This window comes from Mus caroli, unplaced genomic scaffold (assembly GCF_978045245.1).
Source record: "Mus caroli unplaced genomic scaffold, Mus_caroli_1 scaffold_16, whole genome shotgun sequence".
Taxonomy (NCBI): Eukaryota; Metazoa; Chordata; class Mammalia; order Rodentia; family Muridae; genus Mus; species Mus caroli.
Genome location: NW_028227271.1, coordinates 37,169,251 through 37,197,244, shown reverse-complemented (window position 1 = coordinate 37,197,244; position 27,994 = coordinate 37,169,251). Strand labels below are relative to the sequence as shown.

General features: G+C 47.4%; 1 protein-coding gene across 1 annotated transcript in view; it reads left to right on the top strand.

Annotated features, from left to right (window-relative positions):
• The first annotated feature begins 405 nt into the window (after positions 1 to 405).
• Ccn4 (cellular communication network factor 4) overlaps positions 406 to 27,994 on the top strand; it is a 31,624-nt gene continuing 4,035 nt past the window's right edge. Inside the window, exons 1-4 of the mRNA XM_021183151.2 lie at positions 406 to 569; positions 15,288 to 15,567; positions 21,679 to 21,939; positions 26,158 to 26,351. Of these exons, the coding sequence (XP_021038810.1) occupies positions 501 to 569; positions 15,288 to 15,567; positions 21,679 to 21,939; positions 26,158 to 26,351 (804 nt within the window). The 5' untranslated portion in view covers positions 406 to 500. The remainder of the gene's footprint in view (positions 570 to 15,287; positions 15,568 to 21,678; positions 21,940 to 26,157; positions 26,352 to 27,994) is intronic.

The window sequence follows — 27,994 nt, the reverse complement described above, 5'->3', positions numbered from 1 at the left end:
CACAGGGAAGAGCTAAGTGAGATGGAAGTCCTCCCACCCCACCCCCATCCCCAGAGCCTTCTCAAACTCCTCACAATGCCTCCACCTTCCCTACCTCCAGCCCACACTCTTCTGTTTCCTCCCTCCTGCCCCGAGAGCCTGAGCCCTCCTAGAACGTGGAGGATGCTGGGTGAGAATTCATTCACCTTCCCTGTGGAGTCGGTCCTGGGACTTTCCCTTTAAGAGCTGTCAGAGCGAGGAGGCTGGCCAAGCTGGGCTGGAGGTGGGGACAGAGGAAAGAAAAAGAGAGGGGGGGAGAGTAGCAGAAAAAGTTTTTTTAAAGGAAAATGCAGGGCTAGTCTGTTGGCCTGACGTCAGATGTCGCTTTGACAAACGCCCCCGGGGACTGAGGAAGGCTCTCCGCTGCTCTGATGGGCCAGCCCAGTCCTGGCCCAGCTCCCTGGAGAGGCATCCGCATCCTCTGGGCTGAGCCGTATCTCCTGTGACGCTGACTTCCAGGCATGAGGTGGCTCCTGCCCTGGACGCTGGCAGCCGTGGCAATCCTGAGGGTGGGCAACATCCTGGCCACGGTGAGTCCTGCTTAGAAGGGATCAGTGAGGGGACCTGATCCCTTCCTGCGTGGTTCTGAGGCCCGAGGGACTGGGGGGTCAAGACAAGGTGGGTTGGAATAATGAACAGTGGGAGAAGAGAGATTCTTGAGTTGGAAGAAGGTGGCAGAGTGGGGCAGAAGGCGCATCCTTCGAGAGAGACACCCTGTTCCTCTATTCACAGACAATACACAACAAAATAAGGGCCTGGGGATCTGCACCCTGGACTGGCCCTGTGATCTTGGGTGGGTCACTCACGCATTCAAAGCAGCATAAAATGAGGGGTTGCTAAGAACATCCAGAGCCTACGAGTTTAAAAACTCCAGGACTCAGAGCATCTGAGCTCCCCCAAAGAGAGGTGCTGAGAAACCCCAGGACAAGATGTGAAGGAGCATGCCGACTTTTAGCAAATCTCCACCAAGCAAGCAAGGTTTGGGTTTACCACCATGAGCACCTTGTGACCCTCCATGGTCTGTTCCTGTCCTGCCATTTCCAGAAGGCATCTGGGTCCTGGAGAGAGGGACATCAGTTTGCACCTTCCAGAGACAGGGAAGGAAACACGTGGCAAAGCAGGGAAGCCTGCTGGAGCAAAGCCGGGGGTGGCTGGGCAAGAGGGCAAGTTGCTAGGGGCAGTGAGTGATGTGGGCAGCTGAACAGAAGGGAGGCAGCTTCCGGCAGCAGGGTGAGCTGCTGGGCAGCTGCTGAGTCTGAGGTTGCCACATGAGGGCCAAAGACCGTGGGAGTCACAAGGCTGACACTGACACTGAGTTATACCAAGAACTTCTTTGGGGGTGCTAACATGCGTATTCCAGGAGACTTGGAGTCATGGTACAGCAATCTGCCTGTGAGCACAGGAGCTCAGTCCATTTCCACTGAAGCTCAGAACTAGATATGTCTGGGGCTGGGTAACAGGCACCTTGAGGTGTTATGTGGAGACAATGAACGTGTGCAATTTGTACCTAAGTCCTCCAGCCTGTGCACCATGCTTGTTCATGATAGCATCTAACCCTACAACAAGAAAGATTACCAGCTCTATTCTCAAAGGATGACCAGAAGCAAATGATTGGCCCAGGGTCGGAATGAGCAAGTGGCCTGGGTCACACTGGCATCTCTTGTGGCACACTTTCAGCACTCAGCCCTCCCAATGTTCCCTAAGTCCAGAAAGTTAAGCAAGCAGGCCCTCCTCTGCCTTGGGACTGGTTGTGACTGGGTACAAGCCTGCAGGTGGCTGGGCCTGGGAGGTCAGGGTACAAATGGAGAATTGGTGACAGGGGAGCCAGCATCAGAGTGAGGGCACAAGAGGGGAAATTCACGGCGAGTCTTGCACTGGAGCCAGAGTCTTGCACTTGAGCCTGCTGCTGGAACAGCCAGGACTGAGGGGTGGTGGGGGACAGAGTCAGGGCTTTTTAGGGGATCTCAGTAAAGAGACCTGGAGTCCAGAGGGACCTAGCAGCATCAGTAAGGAGTGTGTCCCCAGAAGCTCCCAGACTGCCCACCCTGTACTCTTAGGAGTCTCCCAGCATCTTGTTTTCCAGGATGCCCTCGAAACCCCCTATCCACTGACACAGTACCTCTGATGGTACAGAGCTGGGCTGTGCCCAGAAGTCAGAGCCCGGCTTTGTAACCGAATTCCACACATGGCATCCTCCAGAACTAATAAAGACAGAGAGTTCAAATCCAGCAAGGGGCAGGGGGCCCCCATGGAAAGAATGACGTGCATTGGCCATACGGAAGGAAAAGTATGTGGGAAGTGAGCACTGCCAAGAAGACTTTGAGGAAGTAGGCTGGGAGGGGAGACGCTGTCTGGTGTGCATGTAGCTAAATGGGCTGTTGGCAAAAAGCAGGAGGCCAGCTGGGGAGGGGGCTGTTCAAAGTGGGGGAGAGAGGCAGATTCTGGGCTCAGATGCAAAGCCTGGTACCTATGACAGTGTTGTGGTTGACGCTCTGTGTGAAGAACAGTTTGTTTTATCTCTTTTCTTTTTCTTGGACAAGTGGTGAGGGCCCACCTGCTAAGTGAAAGGGGAGAGTATGTGAGCCATCCCAAGGACATGGTAATACCCACCCATGTGTCATGTCTATGCAGAGATAGAATCCTTGCCTGAGAACAACCAACATTCACTGATGCTCAGAGAGGTTAGGTAAATTACCCAAGGCCACACAGCTAATGACATTTGAACTTAAGTGGCAGCTTTCTGCTACTCTAAATCCTTGTATAGAAACAGGAATCATGTAGGCTGGACCCTAAAAACACTTGCAGGTTGGAGACATCCACCCATGTGTTAAAATGAGAGACAAGAGAGGGACCAGCCAATGTCTTCCAGGATAAATAGGCTAGGATGCAGGGTCTGCCACTGGCTGGATCTTCTCTCTCTATCCATGTGTGTGGGGAGTAGGGGGAGCTGTTCACACAACTGTATGTATGTGAGGGGGTGGAGAGAAAGCTGGGGGCAGGGCGACTCATTGTTTGGATAGGGAATGCCAACTCATTTTCTATTCCAAGAACCCCTTACAGAATCCCAGTCCTGGACACATGATGAAATCCTCCCTTTAATTGAAAAAGCAAGCATGACCCCACAGACAGTCTCCATGTACCTAGCCATTTCGCAGCTGTGAGTCAGCAGCTCTACCCACCCCACCCCCAGATCAGAGTCTGCAGTGACTTAAGCCCCTGTCTGGCTTAGCCCTACCAGGATGCTACAGGAAAGCTGCTGAGAGTTAGTCTGCCCCACTCGCCATAGCATTTGTCTAGGGTAGGCAAATAGGAGGGCTGCCCCATACTATTCCTGAACGACGTGAGCTCCACCTGTGGGCAGCCCTCTGGTCCTTTGGGGAATCCACATACCACACACCACACGCCACAGGGTTTAGTGACAGTTCTGTCTATGCCAGCTGAATGGGGAACTACCACCTACTGCAGGAATCAACTCTCAAGGCTGCTGTAGTGCCCCCCTCCCCACCATCTCTCAGGGACTTCAAGGCTATGCCCCCAGTGTGACTCCACTGAGAACAGAGGAGTTAAAGCCACAGCCAGACTACCATAGCCATAGAAGTCACTTAGGGTTGGGAAGGGGGGGGGGAGTGACTATGAGGTCTTAGCGTTAGGCTTTGGCATATGAGTTCTTATTGTCAGCAAACCATAGATGCCTCACTCGGCAGCCGCAGGAGAATAAGAGGCCCACTCCGTTCTAACACACAGCTTTACCACTCCATGTTGACCAACACATTTGAACACTGTCTGCTGAGAAGACAAGAGTGTGCTGTGATCCAGATGCTCATTGCCCATTGCAGTTTCTTCCAGCATGGGCCACTGGGCCTCTGCGCTGCAGCCAATCCCTCGGCCACACTGAGTGGTGCCTTGGACTACAGGTGTCAGTGGAGAGAGTCCAGGGCAGTAGACTCTTTCATTCCTACCCTAACTCCCATTGACGGGATATGCTTAGACTATGTTTTGGGTTTAACAAGACATATGATTGACGTCCATTTCACCTGCTTCTGATTCCTTTTGATATAGCTACTAGAAAATTCCATCTGTGGCTGGCAAATGGACACAAAGGTATTGGATTCAGTAAGACGAGGGCATTTTGGAGGGTTCTGAGCCAGGCTTACAAGGCAAATATCTTGAGGGGAAAGTGTCCCTGATGCACCATTTAAAAGGACAAGTGTTCCTTTAACCATTTACATGAGATTTTGGGGATGGGGAGCCCCTGGAGGGGAAGGGTAGAGAGAGAACACACGAGGCCTGCAGAAGCAAGCCCATTCTCCATCCCAGCAGCAATGCTAGATCCCAAGCTAGTGGAGGCCAGGATTCAGTCAGGCCTCCAACCCAGGAGTGCAGGCACTAGGGGAACTGGACTCAGTACTATGTGTGTGCAGAGCACGGCGGTGAGGCATCTGCTCGCCTATGTTCAGTGCAGGGTATCTTCTAAAGCCTGTTAGCCAGGACTCCAGCCTTGAGAGGGAGGTTGGTGAGCATCCTAGGAGACTGTGAAAGAGAAAGGAAGATGGGCGAGGTGATGCTGCTACTGTTAAGGGAGAGGATGATGAGGGTGGTACTACTGCTGCTGCTGTTGCTGCTGCTGTTGCTACTGACAGTAGTGGGAATGAAAGAATGGTGATGATAGAAATGGTGGTGATGATGGTATTTATGATGACTGTGACACACATGGTGGTGACGATAGAAAGAGTAGAGATGATAGTGATGATGGTGGTGGTTTTTAAAACAATGCATGAGATAAGGTATTCTCTGCTCTAGCGCTGACATCCTGATTCCTCAGCCCCCTCCCCCTTCCCTCCCTGCCCCCTTCTCTACGTTCTTCTCCACTTCCTCCTCTTCCTTCTACTCCTTCCCACTGAAAGGAAAGGGAGGCTAGAGGGGGAGGAGAGGCAGAAGAAGGAGAAACTGGGCCTCTGAAAGAGGATAACGAGCACTCCAGGGATGTGATTTGATCTTGGCCCGCCCACCAGTCTGAGATCTGGAGGCAAGTCCAGGCGAAATTTCTACCACCATTGCAAATCTGCTGGGGGACAGGGGGTAGGGAGGGCAGAATCCAGACTCTGAGGACTCCTCCAGGGACACTGACTCTGACCTATGAATAAAGAGAAGGAAAATAGGCTGGGAACCTCCCCAGGACTAGAGAGGTCTAAGCAGGCTGGCAGGATAGAGGAATATTTAGAAAAAGCTAAACTTCAACCTTGCATTTAAGCAAAATTGTAGCCTCCTTGAATTGCTGTCTCTTCTTCCATGCCAGCCTTGTCTATTTCAGGGCACCTACAAGGGTCACCTCCAAGAAGTCTTCCTCACATCCCGCAAGCTGGGCTACAGATGTCTCCATAAATCTTACCCTTGTCGGATGGAAGGGGTCACACTTTCCCATGCCTCTTACTCCTACAAAACCATTACATCTCTCATCTCTCAACTCTCAAGCTACCTGGGCTCTTCAACCCCAGGCCTTTGTACATGACTGGCCTGGCTTATGCTAGGTTCTTCCTTGATCTGACCTGTCCCCTACTGGTCTGTCAACAACTGTGCTAAAACACTGTAGGTGCTCAGAACAGGCATTATTGTGACTCCTAAGACTAGATCAGGGCTGATGATGGCTAGTTAGATTGTATGTGTGAAGGATTAACAGGAAGGAGTGACCAATGACCTATCTAAAGTAGAGATGCCTGATGGAGAGGACCAGAGAATGTTAGAAGAGGGCCTGATGCAGTTGCTAGGTAGCCCAGACAACAAGCAGTGACTTCCAGACTTGGTATCAAATCAAGAGTCAGGAACTCAGCTTTTCCAGGCCCTGTGCTAGCCTCAGCCTCGATGTCCCTAACTGGGAAGTAGACATGATGGTTCACTGTTCCTGTACACCAGGTTGAATTGGACAGCTGTCAGGAAAAGGTGAGGCTAAGCAGCCCAGGGCTAAGAGTCAGCCCAATCCACAGACCAGGCAATGGTTTATTAGCCACAATGGATGGAGAAGCCCTCTTCACAGAGCCTTGTTTTAATATAAGCTGTACTGGGTATGAGTGAGACTAGAGCTCAAGTTTCTTGTAGATTGGAGGAGGGTTCTTTTGGTTGTGGGTACAGTATGATTTGCGAGCTGGAGTCATCAAGTCTTCCAGTTCCTGCCTTTCTCACTGAAATCTACATCCATATATATGTGTTACACACACACACACACACACACGTACACGTACACACCTTTGTACAAGTAGAGGAAGATGAGCAACAGTTCAAACATCTCAGTTTCTCTATTTGTGATCACTTCCCAAGGTACATCTACCATTACAGTTACCATAGCTTGACTGCTACAGGGAAGGGACCTTGTCTTCTCCATGGACCATGGCCCCTGCCTGCCATCACCACATCCTTAGACCCCAGGTCTATCTTTTCTCACCAATGGCTGCCTGAATCTCACCCCACCTCATCTAGGATTGTCTCCAGCTTAGACACCCTCCCTGAATTGAATAACCGATTGGTCAGTTATTCTCCCCATTTAAGATGCCGTGGAAATCCCTCCTCTTCCCGGAAACATTTTGTGCTCTTTCGCCTCTCTCTCCCTTCACTTTGCCTCACACTCCCTCTGCTACTGAGTGAGGAATCCTGAGTATGATCTGAAGGAGCAATGCCTGAGAGTTGGGATTCAGCTCCATACTAGAGGCCTCGAGCAGGTCTGACTTCCTATGGTTCATTTCACTCATGACATAAGAGAGAACTTGGCATTCTGCCTTTCCTCTGCGGTTATCACCAAGATAGAACCGTCTATTGAAAGCCAGATTGTAAACAGGGCATGGTGGCACATGCTTGTAATAATAGCCCATGGGAGGTAGAGGCCTGAGAATCAGGTATTTAATATCATTCTTGGCTACATAGTGAGTTTGAGGCTAGCCTGGGGTACCTTGAGACCCTGTCTTAGAAAAGCAAAAAAAATAAATATATAAAATAAATAAATTATAGGCAGTATTCAAAGAAGCCATTAAAATGCTCTTCAAGGTGTCCCGTGCCATTTGAGCATGCTCTGAGGATTCATATGAAGAAATGATAAAACAGCAACTCGTTGTGTTGCCATCCTAATTGTATGTAGGTTGCAGTTTCTAGAACTCTCTCCCATTTCACAGACACATTAAGAATCTCTGTGAAAACATTGGGTGCCTACGACTTCCTACATTTCTGTGTGTGCATGTGTGTACGTGTGTGTGTGTGTGTGTGTGTGTGTGTGTGTTTGTGTACATGTGTCTAGACAACAAAAAAAGTAACAAGGTCAAAAAAGTACAGGTGATGATGAAGGCTGGTCATGGAGGGGACAGTGTCATTGTTCCAACCTTAGGAGATTCAAATTCTCATTTGAATATTTGTCTCACAATCATTATATTTCAAGTTTATATATGTTAAATTACATATATAAACTTGTAAGCACAATATAAGTTAATGCAAGCACATATAATTTAATTATATCATGAGTTATATATATATTCATTATAAAATATGTAATTATACATAATATAGTATATGTTATATGTTATGTAATGTACATTATAGGTAGGCATAGAAAGAAATATGAAGAATGACAGTGGATTATTATAATATTAGTATTATTATTTTGGATTTTTCAAAGTAGAGTTTCTCTGTGTAGCCCTGGCTGACCTGGTACCACTCTGTAGCCCAGGCTGGCCTCCATCTCAGACATCCACCTGCCTCTGCCTCCCAAGGGCTAAGATTAAACTCATGTACCCTGCCTCATTGTGGTTTTATTAAAATTCTCTGAAAGTACTGAAACCATTTTTACCCTACATTGAAACCCTGAGATGGGTGTAGCCAGGCTGTGGCTGCTATAACCCCAGCCCTTGGTCTTTTTCACACTCTCGTCTCCTTAGGAGGAAGGGCCTAGAGCTGGTACCGATCATGTACCATTGTACCTGGAGGTTAGCAGAGGCTCTAAGTACACTGTCCTTTCCCTTTGAGATGGCGTACTGGTAGCCCAGAACTCGTGATCCTTCTGTCTCTGCCTCTCAGGAGCTAGGATCACAGTCCTATCTACCCTGTCTTGCCTCTTTGTACATTGGAGGAATGATTAAATTAGTGCTTATCGCTTGGAAAGATCCTCAACTCCTGCCCCTTTTATCCTCTCCACACAAAATTGCCTTGTCCAGCCAGTGACTCCCCAAATGCAGTAAAATTGATGGGTAGAAAACTGCAGTCTTCCAAGGCCCTTGTTCTTACCCTCTAGCCAGCTAGATTGAAAACTCGGGGCAATTTCACTCCCTGAAAATCCTCTTGAACAAAGCCTGGGGGAGGCGGGAATCCAATGCTGTGTTGTAAAGTGAAAGGGTCTCCCACACATGCCTGGCCCAGGTCTGCAAGGCTGAGAGCTAAGATCCTCCCATACAGTAGTCTAGGGGTCCTGGTGTCCAGAAGTTCCCAGGAGACACTGAAAAGGTGGCACCTTTCCTGGCATGGTCCTTTGGACCAGAAATATGGCAGCAAAACAGTGGGACCCCTACTTTCCTGTGGTGCAAGCCACTGCCTGGGCCCAGACCTACCCTATCTCCTGTCTCCCACAGAGCCTCTCTTTTCAGCAGCTGCTTCTAGGCCCAGAGACTCCTCAGCATCCCCAGACGTTAGGGTGTGATCTACCATTTCTGCCTCGACACTGACCTCTGGTGGAGCATCTAAGCACAGTCACCCAAAGGCTTCAGCCAGGTTTTCCCCACCCACACCACTCACTACTGTTCCCTGAGCATTGCCCAAGTCTGTTCTCACACCTGTGGGCACTCAGGTGATTTCCCCTTTCTGGACTTCTGGATCCAGCCATTCTCTCCTCTTCCGGGGCCCTTTGGAATTAAGGATCATCCCTGTTGTGATGCAATCCTGCAGTGGCTCATGCTTTGCCTCTTAAGGAACAAGGTACCTGGTAGAGACGTAGTGTGTAGGTATGGTGGCAAGTTGGGAGAATAAATAAATGAACATGGGTGGATGAGGGTATGTATGGTGCAGCTAGCAATGACAAGCACTGTAGAGGGACACCAGAGTCAGACAGGACTGGTGTGCACTTAGACCAACATGTTGCTTCAGCTCTCTGAGTCTTGGTTTCTTCCACTGGGTATGGAAATAACACTAGTGCCACTCATCAGGTTGATGAAGGGCCACTGCCACCCATTCTAAAATGAGGATGAGAGTTCTGATAGAACGACAGTCCCCATTGCCCAGCCCTGGCACTGGTAAGGGTGTCATATGAGATCTCCCCACTTCCCTGTGTCCTCTCGACACTCATGCCCTGAGAAAAGAGACTAGCATGTCTCCTATATCACTGTACCCAGTGCCCTATAGGGTCCTCTCTACCCAGGCAAGGTCCTATTTTTTGATCCCATGTTCCTAGTGAGTACCTTTTTAAAAATGGAGTGATTCTATTGTGTGAAGCCCCAAGGATCACTTAGTTTCTGGGTCCATCTAGAGCGCTGGACCATACTGTCTCACCCTTAGCCACTGCTCACCTGTAAACAGCACATGCAGGCTTTCCCATGGCACTGGTACAAACGCATATGCAGGCTTTCCCACAGTGCTGGTACAAGCATTTGTGGGCTTCCCTACAGTGATAGACTTTTCTTCTCAATTTCAATCAACTTTCGCATTCCTGTAAGTTTGACTGCAGGGATCAAAAAATACTTTTACCCTGCTTACCCATATTGTTCCCTTTGTCCAGAAGTATGGGACTCTTAGGGACATTGCTAGCAAGCCATGCCTTTCTTTTTCTCTGTTTTCAGGTACTTTAACAAACTCTCAAGGGCTAAGATGAATTTCAAATCATCAGTTAACAGCATTTTGCCCTGAGGGAGGAAAGAAAGATATGCCCCAAAGCCATGTCTGGTAGCTCTGTGTAGGACACTTTGAGGTACTTCATACTAGGCATAAAGAATGTTAAAGCAGAAAGATGACCTGAGGCTCTGTTCTGACCCTGTCCTCCATCCAGTGTTCTCAATCCATTGTTCCTACCCTCTTAAGAATCACAAGCACTACAGGCCGACTCATGCCTGTCTAGAAGAATCCAGAGTCCAAGTGTGATCAGCGCCTCTGTGTTGATGGTTGCTGCCTTCAGAACTATCTAGAAGAGCCTTGATGCCCTGTATCCCCTCCAGCAGCCTATGAATGGCTCTCTGGAGACAACGCTGGGGCATCAGTGTACTATGACTGTCAAGGTGATTCTGGTGGGGAAGAAAATCCAAGGAGTTCTTCTGGGCTGTACTTCTGCTAACGATTCCTGAGCAGGGACTGGAGAAGGTCTCAGACTGAGCAGAGACAGACAGGCAGGCCTGCAGACATGGAGCTGGGTAGGCCAGCTCTGACTGAGCGTGTGCTGTGCATGCGGTTTGGGAGGCATCTTGGGCACGCCACTCTCTTCTTGTCATCCTGTTAACACTGTGGCATCTGCAGAATTCAGTGCCAGAAGCACATTGTAAAAGGAGTTTTATGTGAACCATGTCAATTTGGAAGGACCAAGGAGCTTTTATTGTTATTTCTCTTTTCCTTTCACAGTCCTTCCTAGTCAGCCTTCTCCTTACTTGATGGTTTATTTTTCTCCTTTCTTCCTTCTTAAGGATACTACAGGGTCCCGGGGTACTGTGTCTGCACAGATACATCTGTCTACTTTGGGGTAGGTGCATTGACTACTTGTGTTGTGACAGCCAGGGCTCTCTTAGAAGAGGGCAGGGATCCTGTAGGGACAGAAAGGACAGAATCCCAAGAAAAGCATGGGTGCAAAAAAGGGATCCTAAGGCTCTAAGACAATGTTCCTCCCAAGCAAGGTTCTTCTGGGAAATTCTATGTCACCTTAAAGTGCACACGGGGCTGCTCCTCCCTTTGGGTCACCAGGAGATTCTTCCCATCCTCTCAGTGCACCCAGGGCCCTGCTCCCAGATCTTGTGAGGCTAAGCTTTGCCCGCTATTGGGCTTGCCTGCATGCCTGTTGCTTCCACAGGGATGTGGATAGATTTACAATTTGTATTCTGAGTCCAAGGTTCACCAGGTCTTGTTCTATTTGGCCACCAGAGGCCCCAGGAGAAGTCCTTCCTGTGGGTTTTTCTCAAAAGCAAATGAGTTAATTGCTTAAAAGCTTTAGAGAAGGTGCTGGAAAAGTGGCTCTGTAGTAATGGGCACTCACTTCTCTTCCAGAGGACCAGAGTTTGGTTCCTAGAATCTGTGTCCAGCAGATCATGACCCCTCTATGATTCTAGCTGCAGGGGATCTGATACCTTCTTTCCGTATGTATGAGCATATGAACACACATGGCATTCACACAGATACACTGACACACATATATATACATATACACACACTAATAATTGTTATTATTATTATTATTATTATTATTATTATATAAAACATTTGTCCTAAAGCTTGGGGCAGAGAAGAACTTGATCCCATCCCCTGACTCCCTAGGTGACCTTCTACAGACCAATTGGCAGATCACTTAAGACTCTCTAAGGGCCCCAGTTCCTCACCATTCTGAGGAAAATCAGCAGGCTCACTTTGTAATTTGTTAGACAATATGTGAGCTGGTGTATATTCATGTGCTGCAGGGAACCCTCCATAAATATTAGCTGTAGAGATCTCAAAAACCTGTGAGTTTACTCATACCATAAAACAGGGGAGTGGCAAGAAGGTAACCCTGCCCTTAAGAGTTCAAAGTTCACTTGAGGATATAGATTGAACTCATCATTTCTGCTGATAGGGGCTTACTGACACCTACTATGTGCCCAGCTCCTTCTGCCTGGTTGAGGAAGATGTCTCTTGCCATTTCTGTTGCACTACACACCTTGGGTTGGCTGGTCCATGGCTTCAGAGCGATCCTCTCTCTTCCATCCATCTCATTATAAGAGTTATAAGATTAGAACTGCATGCTGTCTTTTACACATGGATTCTAAGGGGTGGAATTCAGGTCATCAGATTTTTACTGGCTAAGCCATTTCACCAGCTCCTGGGCACCTCTTGGTTGCCTTCCGAGATGGTTCTTGAGTGAGTACCTTTTAGCTAGTTTCTTCCATCAAGAATTCTCCCTCCAAAGACCATCTAGGGGAAAATGCTAAATCCAACAGATCTGAGTTCTAATCCATGTTCAGAGGCAGATAGGCACTCTAGTCATCTCACTGATCTATGAAATAATATGTCCATCTCCATGCAGAAGATAAGGTCGTCTGAGATCTTTACTAGGCTCATCTCAAGTGTCCTTGGGCTGGTAGCCCTCAGTAGACAGACTGAGTAACTAGAGACTAAACTTACCCTTGGGGGTAGTAAGAATGCCACTTGCAGAGGAGAAAGACAAGCCTCAGACAGAAAACTCACATGCCACAGGAATGATGATAAACAAAGGCTTGGCACAGGGGACTCACTGTGATTTACTCCAAGCTCAGATCTTCCCCGAGCATCTCCCGCTAACATCTCTCAGTGAGTGAGGCATTCGGGTCTACTCTTGGCCGATGCACTCTATAAGCATCAGCAGCCAGCCAGCCTCTGCCTCGTCAGCCCCACTCTGATTTGCACACATGCTCCTGCACCCCAGGCACTGCATGGCACCAACTTTGCCTTGCATTCCGGCTGCTCCATGTACTTCGGTCCCCTACCCTCCTTCCTTATTGTGGGTCCATTCTTGCTCTCCCATCGTGGTTTCCACAGCTTTACCACCTCCTGGAAGAAGTTGGCCCCACTCTGTACCCCCACCACATTCTTTCTTTCTACTCCTGAAGTCGAGTGCATCTGTTTGCTTCCCTCTACTGTGTCCTCAGCACCCAGGACAAAGCTAGAGCTGTGCTGAGTAAACAAAATGAATAAGTGACATCACTGTAGTGCTGATCACCTTGGTTACAGCTATCATGTATACATCACCGTTGGTTATGTTAGTGAGGGGAGCGACTCTATGCAATGCTGCTTCCTTCAACCTATCACAGAGCCTAGCACACAGTAGGTGTTTGGAAAGTATCTGTAGATTCATTATCCAAAGAGCTGGTGTGCATTTCTCTGCCCAAACAGCCTTTCTTCGGGGGCAAAAGTTCCCTGAAGAAAGCTATGTGTATGTAACCAAGGGTTATCACTAGGAGTCTGAACTAATCACTGGCCTATAGTCATACATCTTGGATATTAAAGCTGGGCAAAACATCAAGAATCAGGCAGCCGCACATCAAAGCCTGGAGGAGCCTGTGGAGCTCTTTCTTAGGTGAACTGGAAGCCTTGAGACCACTAGATGGCACCAACAGCTAAGACTTGGTCCAAGGAAGGTTTTGTCCATCCAGTCACTGGATAGCCTGAGAGTCCTTCTACATTCCTTACCCAGATCCCTGGGGGCCTCTAGGCAGGTACCAAGAAAGAAGGCTGCCTATTGAGACTGCTTACCTGGGATAAAGGGATGAGGCTGCTGATGTTCTCATAGAGTCTGGTACACCAGCTTATAGCTGTTCAATGAACAGCACAGGTTTGGGGAGGGATGCTCTAAGTGTTCTTCATACGCTAAGTCCCTGTGTTTCCACACTGAGTAGACCTGTTCCTACATAACTGCTCTCAAAGTGACATCTTGTACCCAGTTACAGACTTCAGAGGGGCTGATATGTGTTTCTAAACCCACTTAGAAACACCCCCATCTAACCCTCTTGGACTCTGTATTCTTCTTGACTCCCAAGCTTAACCCTGAGAGAAGAGATTGACTCAGAATATGATGTCAAGTAATCCCACAGCACTTTTATCCCTCTGCAAGTTGAAACCTAGAGAACCCTACACTGTGCACTGTGCACTGTGTGTTATATTCAGGTAGAGAGAGAAACAAAACCCTAACAGAAAAGCCACTGTGTCTGTCACCAACAGGGCAGCCTGTCGCTCCATGCACACTGCAAGCATCTAGTAACTAAGAACTCAGAGTGTCATAACAGGTCATAGAGAGTAGGGACATTTATCTCAGACATAGAAACGATGCCTTGAGACAAGGAAAGGATGTACCAGGCTGAGCCCTAAATTAATCCTGGAAGTGATGTATCTGGGCCTCAAATAGAGGCTATGGGCAATACAGGCTGACCAGAGTCACTCTAAGCTTCTAGGCCTTCTTTTCTTTGCATCAGTATCTATGCACTTGTGATGTTCCAAGACCAGCACCTGCAGGTCAGCTTAATGCAGTAGTTCATCTCTGCTCCTTGTTAGCCAGAGCTATTCCTGGTCCAAACTACAGCGAGCTTCTTTGCACTTTCCACGGCACCCAGAGCCTTATGCTATGATTCATAACTTCTAATGCTTGTCTCTCCTATTATGTTGCATAGGCTTCGTGTACAGGATCCTCTCATTTTTGTCTTCTCTAGCATGTAGAGAAGGCTACATGCTAACTCTATGAACATTAGTTCATAGAAACAGCCCAGAAGGAACATAGGGGTGCAGGGGAATCCCTCTCCCCTTCAGACCTCAGTTTCCTCTAGTGCAGGGTGAGGTACTCAGATGGGACCAGGAAGGCAGTCATCCAGGTTGGGATGTACATGGATTACAGAGATACAGGCATCTTTGAGGAGTTGTGCTTAGATACCAGAGTCCTTCCACCTGCCTGCTATCCAGGTGAGAGGCCCTGTCTCAAAAACAAAAACAAAAACAAAACAAAAATAAAAACCAAGATCTGTAGCATTGATAAAAAAAAACAGCTGAGGATGTCTTCTGACCTAGACACACACGCACACACACACACACACACACACAGAGTTATCTGACACACACACACACACACACACACACACACACACAGAGTTATCTGACACACACACACAGAGTTATCTGACACACACACACAGAGTTATCTGATTCCACCAGGTACAGAAGACTCTGTGAAGGAAGAGTTTGGAGTCTGCATAGCCCAAATTCAGGACTCTCTCTCTCTTCCATAACTCAGTGCCACCACAGGTACTACTGGGACCATAGAGATACCAAGGAAAGAAGGAAGCCAAGATGGACCAAGGTGGATACTAGGCCCCAGTACTTCACTGGCTGGGAATTGTTCTGATTCCTCTGAACTTTGAACTTCTTAATCTTTCTAGCTTTATTGAAAGAAAATCGATATTTGTCTGTTGATCATGTGGAAGTCAATAATTGTGAAATCCTCTAAACACACTGAAGGTGGAAAGGCAATTGCAGCTCTTTGGGCTTGGAAACTCTGGACTCAACAACCCCTTTTCACCTCTGCCCTTCCTCCACAGGCCCTCTCTCCAACCCCCACAGCAATGACCTTCACCCCAGCACCACTAGAGGAAACGACTACACGCCCCGAATTCTGCAAGTGGCCATGTGAGTGCCCACAATCCCCACCTCGCTGCCCACTGGGCGTCAGCCTAATCACAGATGGCTGTGAATGCTGTAAGATATGTGCCCAGCAGCTTGGGGACAACTGCACAGAGGCTGCCATCTGTGACCCACACCGGGGCCTCTACTGCGATTACAGTGGGGATCGCCCGAGGTACGCAATAGGAGTGTGTGCACGTAAGTGAGAGACTCCATACCTTCCACCTGCCCCCCACACCTTATCTCTGGCCCATGAATATCCACAGCCCTTCAGCTGCCCAGGCTTAGCTGGTCAGGAAACATAGTCCAACCAATCCACAACTAGAGGCCACAAGATGGATCATACTGGGAAAAGACTAATAACTGCATTCTTCTTGTCCCCAAGATATTATGTCTTGCTCTCTTCCTATTAGAGACATCCCCCTCCCCCAAAGGAGATTATGTGAAGAAATACTCAAGCCTAGTTCCATTCTCTTGGTAAAAAAAGACTCTTCAGTAGATGTCCAATGACCTATCAAATGATGTGAAGCCACTGCCATACTTCAAATGCATATATATATATATATATATATATATATATATATATATATGAAAGCCATTGACCATGAAATAGCAAAACCAGCAGACTGCACCATTTCCCAGCAACCCTGCTTTTCCAGTTACCACCACTACTTTTAACTTGTTGGCCCTTTATTGCTATAGATATCACTACATAGTAATGTCTAATGTCTTCTGTGAGATTTTACCTATGCTGTACTATACTATACTATAGCTTGCTATATTAATTTTGTGTCACCTATTACCATTCTTATGGGATACTTGAAGGATTAGCTCCCTGATACCTTTGTTATCTTCCAAATGTCCTTGTCCTGATTTTTAGCTCCGTAATCATGAATATATTTTATGTTCTGACTACGTTCACTAGAGCCTGAATAATATCCATGTTTGAATTGCCACTTTTCATAGTACCATCTGCTCTTCCTGGTGCTTCTAGCTGCCTTTGTTCTCTTTGATTTGGGTGTGTACAGTATCCTTGTGTTTGGAGGAAGACTGTTGTTCATTCTTTACGGGCTCCATCCTGTGTCTTCTGTCCTGGCTGTTCATAGAGACCATGTTTCTGGGAGTTCACTACCTCCTTCTTCTCTCTATTTATTTAGTTTGGATCCTCTCAGCATTGCCTGGCCATGTAGTATGAGCCAACATGACGGTGAACAATGGTCTGCCATATGACATGACAGTCTATCTTCTGAAATATTCCCCCAAATCTTGTAAATACAGAAACTCCTCCCCCATGAGTATTCAATCAAGACTCCTCCATAATTCTTGGTCCATGTCTCTCCTAATATCCGTTCATATACAGTACAGTCCCCAGTCCTACCCAACACCACCAACATGGTGGGGGGGGGGGCATGTTGATGAGATTTGTGTACACAAATCCAAGTCAGTAAACCATGTCTGAGCCTTCTGGCTCTTTTGTGGCCCTTCCTGTTCATTTTCTTTTATTTTTTTCATCTATTTAGATTTACATCTTTGGCTTTTCAAATAAATACCCCTGCTTCCCCCATTCTCTGTGATCTTTTCCTCTTGCTGGATTTTTTGTTGTTGTTGTTAATGCCACAAAACATGTTCTAAGAAGACTTGCACCATAACCTGTGCATATGCACTGATTAAAATGTATTTCCTGAGCATTAGCCCAGACCTGTTTAAATAAACCCCTGAGTCACAGGTCATCTCTGCTTGCTGTGCTAAGACTGACATTATAAGCAGTCATCTACGTTCTTCCATAACCCAGGGAGATGTCACCATCTTCCCTGTGCTGGAATCCCTTATAAGACCAGGCACAGGAGACCAGCTCCTAATTCCTCTCTCTGCTAGCAGGTACTTTAAGGTCATTTGAGAGGTAACTCAGTTCACTGCGATTACGCTAATCTCCAAAGCCATAATGGGATCTTACATGCCATAGACATTGTGTCATGGATCCAGAGATTTTCTTTCCTGCTCACCACCCATACCCACTTCACCCTCACAGTTTCCAAATGCAGATCTCACAGCAAACCACTCTCGTCCCTTAGCTCCCGGCCACCAGGAAATTTTTCCTTTCCATTTATTTAGGAAAAATAAATAAAATATCAATAATCTCAGGAAGAATTCAGTAGGTTTAGGCATTTGGCATGAGTTCCCTGGCTATGTGGGTTTACAGACCTTGAAATAAATAGAGTAAAACGGGAGTTACAGGGGCTTGAAATGTTCCAGCCCATTGTTAAGTTCCAAAAGATTCCTCCACAGAGCCATTTTCATCTCTAACTCTAACACTCGACTCTTTCATCCAGGTATAGTCTTACCCATGAGACTCATCACAGCACTCACACAGACACACATCAGGTGTGTTATACACACACACACACACACACACACTCACATATGAGGGGGGTGGGTTTGTGTATGTGTATCATATGTATCATATGTAAACATATGTACATATATACAAAATTCACTCAAGTCCCCTAAGCATTCCCCCAGAAATATGTCATAATGTCAGAATTCATGAGGCCCAAATACAAAAAACAAAGCAAGTCATGGAACTATAGAGTAGCTGTGAGACCCAAGAAAACAGAGTGTCTCATGCACACAGCCTGTCAGCACGTGATCGGCTTAGCTAGTGGATGGACCCCAGGATGAGCTAAACCTGTCTACAGAGAATTAGGCCAAGACAAAGCAAGTGAAAAACAAGCCATCAGCTGCTGCCACCCAGGGCCCACGGAGCTCAGAAGAGCCACTGGCAAGCCAGTAAATGTCAGCTTTGGCTGTCCATGGTCACCATCCTGGGCCACCAAAGCCAAGCAGAACAGTGAGTCTAGTCGTCTGTTCAGCTATCAGGAGGAAACTAGGCTTGCGTATGATTGGTAAATACTAGAGCTACATTCAGAGAAACCTTTTAAAAGGGTGTCCAGGCCAACCTAAACACAGGGATGGGCACAGTGCCCTCTACTTCAAAAGGTTCCACTATTTCAGTTGCCCAAACACTGCCCTAATGGAGCTTGAACAGGTACCAGGGCAAAAAGGTCTGGCAAAGGAAACATAGTGTTTACAGGCTGATGGGCTTGGGGTTTCAATCATTGTTCCGCTTCTTGCTACAGCTGGCCTTGGGTCACGCACCTGAGGATCTTCACTAAATCAGCCTTGAGCAGGGAGAGGTAAGCAGGGGGATGGTAACTGGCTTTTGCTTGCACCATGGATCATCTCCGCTCTGTCCACTGCTATCCTCCTCCATAGTGGGGAGGTCTCATTCCAGGACCTCCGTACCCTGCGTGTTGCTAAAGGGGGGAAAGGATAATATAGCATGGTGCTTGGGATTAAAAATCCCAAATTGGAGTCTAATCCTTTTAAACCTCATAGTCCTCAGTAAGGACAAGGTGATGAAGAGTGGGGACCCCTGTGGGAATTCAGGTTGTCACATGCTTAGATACAGTAGGAACTTAGTGGAGGCCAGCGGTCCTGGCATGTGTGTGCCTCTATCCACCCATCTGCCTACTGACTCAGAACAATGTGAAGATGAGGGTATAGGACCAAGCCACATTCCTACTCCAACAAGGCCACAGATGGTGAGGGGCATGAAGGTCTCAGTAAAGGGGCATGGTGGCTGCAAATCTTTTAGCTCTAAGAAGCCTAGCCAGATCTCATCTGAACTTTCAAGAGAGATTAGAGAGGCACTGGCTGCTTCCCCTCATCCATGACCAGTCCCCCTGGGAAAGTGGAAAGGCTATATGTGCACAAAGAGGGGCCCTACTTCTGCTGATGGATAATGCATGGTCATCACAGCCCTGATCTCCCCTTGGTCTATGTGGGACAGTTTTATCAGGTGCCCGTGCGTCCCCATTAACCAGTCTACAGAGATGCCATTTTCTAGGCACAATAGTACTTTACTTTGGATGCACACTAGACTCATCTAGAAGGCATTAAAGAAGACCAACACTGAGGAAAGCAGTGGCCCAGCATCTAGGCCTGCCTCATGTTATGTAGCCTGGGTATTAGCATTTTTACAGGTTGTTCTGTGAGTTCCTGTAAGCTGACGAAAGAAAAGATGGATTGCTTTGTCATTGACACCAGTGTAAGGACTGGTGTCTTTACACATGAGGGCAAAACATAAACTTCAGCCTTCTCACCACCAATACACACACACACACACACACACACACACAGAGAGAGAGACAGAGAGAGAGAGAGAGAGAGAGAGAGAGAGAGAGAGATTTATATAGTCATGCACATATCTGTTTACACAACATATACATACATGGTCTTGTAAACAAATATATATATACAAACTAGCATATGCACATGTGTGTGCACATTCACATGTACTCATATGCACATACACACCTTCCTGGCATCTGAGAGAGTGGCAGGGTGACTGAGGAGGCAAAACTCAAGCTCCTCACATCCTGCTTTCTGTTTCCTCTTCCTGATCATCCCCCTTCCTCTCCTCTCATCTCCCTCCTCTTCTGGTGTCAGGTAGAAGGAAGGACTTGGGTTTGCTGTTTCCACTCTGTCATTCACCAGCTCTTTGAGCCAATGAATCCCTTCCTTTCCCAGCCCTCTCCTGTCCCTGTGAAGTAAACAAAACTCTCCTGATGAAGTCATCCCTGGAGACCTGAGTGAGATCATGGACCAGAAACTGTGTCAGTGTGTGCCAGCACCTGCTTCCTGGCTATTCAGAGAATGGTAGCAATGGAGAGATAGACGTACACACCCTGGGCATGCTGCTTCTTGGCCAGATTGCACCAATGTCACCTTGCTGAGACTGTCTTGTTAGACATAACAATGGAAGCAACAAAGTCTTTCCTAACAGAACAAAATGTGCCAGGAAACACAGAAGTCATTGCTCCTGCCAGGAACCCTGATGCTTACTGCCAGCCACCACTCCCACCAATCCCAGAGACAGGACAGTGTTACTGCAATCAGCAGACTCTTAACTGTCCCTCCTCTGTGGGCATTCTTGTCCCGGACCCCTTGCCTACAGTTCCAGATGCTATTCCCAAGGAACACATAGCACCAAGGTTAGAGTCTGATGCAGTGGTTTGCCAAGCCACAAAAGGCCAGCTTGCATAACCAACTACACAGTTATAGCTTATGTCTAATGAAGACCGGCCCCAGTCTCAGCTCCTCCAGAGATGATAGAGATCTCATTATTTCGGAATGAGGACAGAGTGTTGAAAGTCTTCCTTGACTCCTAGGAGTCTTTGCCAATGTGTCTGGAAGCTGAGCTTCCTCATTGCTTTGGTTTGAGAAGCCACCAACCTCTGCTTGGGTCACTGTGGTGCCATCCTGTAGCCTTCTCCTGCCTATTGTGTACTTAGTACCACAAGTTTACTTGTGAAGTATATAATTCATCTCATCCATTCAAGTTACTTATTGAGCACCTACTTGTGCCAGGAAGAATTATAGAAACTGACAGTTCCACTTCCTCTAAGACAGAAGAAAGCTATATCTGGTCTTCTCCAACACACACCCATTTCTTTCTCTCTTCCTGTCCCTCTTTCACCCCAACCTCCCAAGCTTACTCCATCATCAGGCTCTTACACCTCTAATAGATGTCCTCCCTAGCAGGAAGAATGTCATCAGCACCTGGGCTGGCTCCCTCTCATTCTGGTCTTTGCTGAAGGAAGCCCTCTCACGTCCATAGGATCTTCCTTACCCACTTGCTCTCAGTCTATAGCCACGTGTACACCCAATACCCTGTTCCCTTATCTCCCAACACTTATCACAGTGGCTGTCACCGTCAGCAATCACTCCTACAACCATTGAACCATCTTCCTACTTTATCGTGAGAACTTCAAGGACCAGTCCACTGTTATTCTGTTCAGCACTGGGTCTCCAGCTCCACAGTCAGTACTGAGGAAGGCAGGCCACTTCATTCCTGGGTTCTCGTTTCTGTGTATGCCTTCCTCATTCAGACAGACATGCACCAGTACCAGTGTTGGCAACACTGTAGGAATAAAGATGTCTGAGCTCTAGCGCTAAGGTGCTAGACCCTTCTACCCAACATTCAGCATGGTCATCAATGGCTGTCCCCTGATGTCACTAAGCACCTTCACAGTACCCTCTCTCCCTTTCTCCCTGTTGCACCCCACCTCTTCACATGGCTCTCTCTTTGTCCTTGGGGTGCAGCCAGATGATATGTGAGCCAGGCCCTCTTTTCTCACATGAGTGATTTCTTGGCATGGCATCTTAGGCAGAGGGAAACTGCACAGAAGTAGCTTGGCACACAGCTCATACCTCCTGGCCTGACATGTCTGCTACCTGTGTTTGCAGAGTTGGTCGGTGTGGGCTGTGTCCTGGATGGCGTACGCTACACCAATGGCGAGTCCTTCCAACCCAACTGCAGGTACAACTGTACCTGCATTGATGGCACGGTGGGCTGCACGCCGCTGTGCCTGAGCCCCAGGCCCCCACGCCTCTGGTGCCGCCAGCCCCGGCACGTGAGAGTCCCTGGCCAGTGCTGTGAGCAGTGGGTGTGTGATGATGATGCAAGGAGACCACGCCAGACTGCACTGTTGGACACCAGAGCCTTTGGTAAGTGTGGGCAGGGGCAAGTGGAATCCCTGAATATAACAGAGCTCCTAAATTCCAAATGTTCTCTTCATAAATCAAGTCCCCTGGCCATTACTCTCTCCACAACTCACCAGTTATATGGCCTTAGGGATATGTTGTCTGGAACCCAAATTCTCCATCTATGCAATCCAAATGACAGCATCTTTCCTGCCTACCTTAGAGGCTTCTCCTAACTTAAAAGCCTGGCATGACATTTTCAGTCCTCTATTATCTTATCAAAGTATCCCAGGGAGTGGGTAGGGACCTAGAAAGAGGAGCAGGTGGCAGTGCCTTGGAAGGAGTAGGTGGACTTTCCAGATAACTCAAGGGTTCTACTGCTGTGGTCATGTGAGCAGATGAAAATTTATCTAGATAAGTCTAAGAAGGAGAAGCCCTGTGAGGGAGGACAGGGATGTGATTTATTCACCATTGTCTACTTGAGCTTGGTACACTTGCTCCAAGATATTTGGAAAATATCCAGCTGGTATTTGCAGAGGTAGCCATATAGGTTTTTGGCTATAGGTGGCTGGATAGATGAATGAATGAATGAGTGAATAGATCACAGATAGATGATGGGTGTGTGCTACATCAGCAATATATAGATATATGGATAGATGCTTAGAGGAGAAGTGGTGGGAGAAGGGAAGTGAAGTAGATGGATAAATGGATATAAGATGAATGAGTGGGTGGGTGAATGGATGGATGGATGGATGGTAGCTAAATCAATGGGTATATGAAGGCATGCATGGAGATGAAATGGTTATAGACTAGATGAAAACAGATATGTGGAATAAGATACATACTTACATACATACAAATATACATAGATAGATACATAGATAGATAGATACATAGATAGATGATAGATAATTACAATGGATGGATGGGTGACATATGGGTAGATAAAGGATAAATATGCACAGATGGTGTCTGATTGGATGATGGTAGATACTTATGCATAGTTAGGCTTTTGAACTAGGGCAGAGGGGACAACAGGGAAGAGAGGATAAGGGCAAGAAGCAGTGCTGGAGGACACCTCAAGGCCTGGCATCTGTGCTGCGTATGGCATGGTGGGAAGAATCAGGGTGGCTCCTGGGGCTGGCCAATGCCCAGGAGAGAATACAACAAAGGAACACGTTTAGGGAGATGATATGAGCAGGTATGAGCAGGCTGAGTTTGAGGAGTGCTCAGAGGGAGAAATGTCCAGTCAGGGCAACCTCACAGAAGGAGTCCCACAGGAAGAGAGCTCTGCTGAGAGCAGCTGCTGGTCTTTAATATGTCCTGGGAGTAGCACACACAGTGAGACAGAGGAGTGGAGGTCTAGGGAGCATGACTTTTGAGGAGTAGACAAGAGAAAAGGAGGCCAGGGACTATGAAGAAACAGAGCCTGGGGAAATGAGGAGAATCCAAGAGAATCTGACACAGTGACCACAGAATCCAGTCACTGCTAGAGGAAAATGAGTCAGGTGACGCCAAAGGACAGAAGACTGCTTACCACTGGGATTTGGGGTGCTAATGATTTTTAAATGTGTTTTAAAGTGTGTGGGTTTGCTCAGAGCCTGTGCAGAGCTGTGTTCTTGGCCTTGGTGCCAGCAGCACTAAGGATTAGAAGGGTTGTTTTTTTGTTTTGGGGTTTTTTTTTTTTGAGGAAAGGGGCATTCCAGGCTTGGCAGCATCTCTAGCCAGCCCTTTTCGATGACAGCAACACATCCCCAAGTTGTGACCATCTGAAACAACTCCAGAACTTTACAAATGTGACTTAGGGGACAAAATCTCCCACATGGAGAAACAATGTGGTAGAAATGAAAACCAGTAGCAGGGAAGGTTTGGTCCCTGGTAGCTCAGGGGACCGTGACTACTCTTCCCACTAAACTTGCCTTCAGTATAGCACAATAGTCCCTGGGTGGTGGAGGGAGGCAGAAGCTGCCTGCCCATTGTGTGTGACCCAGTGACCCAGTTCTTAGCCATCCCAGGCGGAGGCCCTGGAGCCTTATGGAGGAGACCCAGAAACCAAAGCCCTTTATCCTCTCATCCTCCCTGGCAAATCCCTCCCTCCATGCCTGCTACAGACTCCCAGCCAGCTCATCCCAGACTGTCCGCTTCTGTCCTTGGATGCCTCCATTGCTGTCTCCTTTCTGTGTGTGGGTGCCCTCCCTATCTCAAATTCACTCCCAAATTCACTCACCAGCAATGTTTGCAGCATACCTGCAAGCTCCAGGGACTGTATGGAGAGCTGTTACCCGAAATAGATTCCTCGTTTGCCTTGTGTGTTTTTCCTCTCTTCCTTCCCCAATTTTTTTATTACCTTGTCTGCCCTTGCTCTCATTCTCTTCTGTCTTTCTTTATCTCTTTGTCTCCCCATCTCTGTGTCTGTCTCTGTCTCTCTTGTATATGTGTGTGTGTGTGTGTGTGTGTGTGTGTGTTTCCTCTCCCTGTCTCTGTCTCTCCCCAACCCCTTTCTTCCATTTACTATGAGTGCACAGATAGGATGTCTGTCTGTCTGTCCCACATTTCTACAGGCTGTTCTGCCTCACCTGCCATCTAATTGCCTGTCTCCCTCCATAGCTCACCATTCTCCCCTGCTTACCTCTGGCTAAGAATGCACTGATCAGATGCTACATTCTGTATATTCATAGGACCAGAAAGGAGCAAATAATACAACTTGTCCATAGTTGAGTAACAGGACCAACTGGCATGTAGAGCAATTCACTAATTCAGGGACATCTGATGCACTGTCACATGCATGATTCTGTCCTCTCAGACCCCAAACCTGGGAACTCTGTTCTTGATCTCTTTAACATAGGGGAACTGAGGCCTATAGGTGAGAGCCAGCTCACTGGACCCCACAACTTGCAAACTAGTGCAGTGCAGAGAGATGAACCCAGGGATTGTGACACAGAAGCCTATGGTCTCTTCAGCTGCTCCGTTCTGGATTTACTGAGATGGGATGTCAGATACTGGACTCATCCTTGAACTTTCAGATATATACTTCATTTCTGAGGGGCTGTAGGATGGACAGTGTCTTTAAAAAAAAACAAAAAACAAAAAACAAAAACAAAAACAAAAAGAAAAAGAAACAAAAAAAACCAAACAAACAGATCCTGCTCAGTGCCTTGTAGGTGCATGGCATAAACTCAGTCAAAATCTCCACCCTTTCCAGTAGCCTCACAAGGTAGATATCCTTCTAATGACTGAGGCCCAGTAAGTACTGTGTGAAGATCCCATAGCTTGTCACTGTATTCTTACTTTTCTGGTTGCTGTAACTAAATACCTGAAGAAAGCAATTTACAAGAGAAAGGGTTTATTTTGCTTCGAATTTTAAGAAGGGATGCAGGGGCTAGAGAAGTGGCTCATGTTTCAAGAGTGCTTGCTTCTCTTCCAAAGAACCCACTTTGGTTCCCAGCACTTATATATAACTACCTGGTGGTTCACAGTTGCCTGTAATACCAGTTCCACGGGTTCAAATGCCCTCTTCTGGTCTACCCCAGGACAAGCACACACATGGCATTCATACACAGACATAGACATAGACACAGACACATAAGTAAAACTAAATGTAAAAATAAAATCTCACGTTAATGAAAACAAAAAGAGATACCATCCATCCTAGTGGGAAAGGTATCAGCGGCAGGAGGTGGTGTCTGGTCATGTGGCATCCAGTCTGGAGAGATGACTAGTGGTATTCAGCTCACTTTCTCCTTTCTATTCAGTCTGGAACCCCAATTTATGCCCATAGTTAAGGTGGCATAGTCTTCTCAGTTCACTTAGCCCAATGTAGAAAATCCTTGCCAGACATCCCCAGAGCTCTGTCTCCTAGGTGATCTAGACCCTGTCCAATTTACAGGAATTGTAACCATCATAGAAACCTGGGTCCACTCAGCACTAACGATGATTAGACAATGATTCTTCTGTGACTTTATGTTGCATTTCTTGGTCAGAGAAGAACATGTTAAGGAGGAGAATGTAATCCCCCTACCTAGGTGTGGCTGCTAAGTAGAAGGTAGTTAGTCCTCCTGTGGGGAGGAAGAGCCCAATTCTTTCTGTCTGTCTCTGTCCTTGTCTAAATTCTTCACCTATCTATTGGTCTCTGCCTCTTTCTGAGTCTTGTGAATTCTAAATTTTTTTTTTCATGGTAATGGTGAGGGCTGCCGGAGCTCGTGGAGGCTACAGACTCATAGGTTCTGTGGTTTTCCTCTACAGCAGCGTCGGGCGCCGTGGAGCAACGGTATGAGAACTGCATAGCCTACACTAGTCCCTGGAGCCCCTGCTCTACCACCTGTGGCCTAGGTATCTCCACTCGGATCTCTAACGTCAATGCCCGGTGCTGGCCAGAGCAGGAAAGTCGCCTCTGCAACCTGCGGCCATGTGATGTGGACATCCAACCACACATCAAGGTAAGTTCAGGGCAGGGGTAGGCCCCTTAGGAAGGTATAGGCATGGTGAGCATGTATAGCTGACTTGAGCCTGACCACTAAACTTCTTGGGAGTCATTTAAGAAAAGGGGCTTGGCAGGCCTTGGGGCTGCTAGGCTTGTCCAGGATGGATTCTACTGAATGTATGCTTTTGTAATTGACCATCCTATCAGAAGCAAGGTCACTCCAAGGGAATATCAGGAGCCATCTGGGTTCTTTGTGTTGTGATTCTGAAGGACCTACACCATCTTTCATCCCCTTGGCTTCTTCCCACATCCACCGACACAGTACAGCTACCTGGGCAATGTGAGGACTGTGAACTAGAGCTTGAAACACATGGTGTCAGATGCCTCTCTGCTGTTAGTGTTCACAGGTGTGGCCAGTCTCCGGCTATCATTAAGCTTCAGTTCCTTTCCTGTGAATATAACATTGGTATTAATCCCCGAATCATCCCCCAGCTTTGAGAGTCTAAGATGATACAAGTACATCATCAAGAACATGTATACTAAACTGCAGAAGAAATGAGTCGTTCTTGTCTAACTCAGGACCCTTCACTCACACCTTAGTGCTTGACCTACCTGATGATCATATCAAGCAAAGAAAACTTGCCAGGGCTCATCCCTGCCTCTATTTGCGGATGAAGCAGGGTAGGTTCTTCAGATGCTGAGGAAAGGCTGCCAGTTACCAGGACAACCCTGTTTCCCACCATCATCATCAGACATAGGGCTTGCTCCTTATCCTTAACGCGGCACCCTGTCATCTTTGATGGATGCACACTTTCCTTTCTACTCTTCACACTCTGCTGTGCAGACCTTTGGTGCCAGCAGGTCCTTTACGAATGTTTCCTCATTGGAAGTATGGGTGTGAAAGACCCAGTATAAGAAGCAATAAGAACAAAGACCCTATTCTGGGCTCTAAAAATCTATCACAAGTCTGGGCCCTTCGCTAGAAGTTCACGATTCCTCTCCCATCTCCACCATCATCTACCTTAGGTAGGTTTGGATAATCTGCATGCTCTACCTGCACTGGATGTGTTCTGAGCCCAGCTCTGCTAGGATGCTGATAATAGAATCTAACACTAGCACAGGGCATTTAGTAATTGCCTACTATAGACCAGCTTCAAGGTTATATACAAGGTTGAGATACAGAAAGAGGCCAGAGTATCAAGGAGCCCACAGCCTCCTAGAAGGCTACAATTGTATTCGAATAACATCAATTCTGAATTTGTGAGAAAGAGAGGTGGTGGGATAGATGGGACAGATGAGAGCAAAATGTGCCTCTGATTAATCATGGGATTCCATGTCAGCTCAGCTGCTTGCTAACTAGGAAGCTTGGTTAGCTAAAAGAGGCTTCTTGTGCTGGTGACACTGACACATGGGTACCAAAATGGAAAAAAAAAAATCAGGAGAGAAGGGAGACTGCTAGCTGTGATATCTGAGCTCAGCATGATAATGCCCTTCTGCAATCCTTGGTTTACCTGTGTTATGTGGCAAGGCCTTGTTTTGTTGGCTGATGCCCTTCCTTGCTTCAAGAGTCTGTGAATCTGGAGCAAAGATGACGCCTGCCATGCACGATGATGGGAAGGGAGGATTTGGCGCTTGGAGGGAGCATGGTGGCTATACATT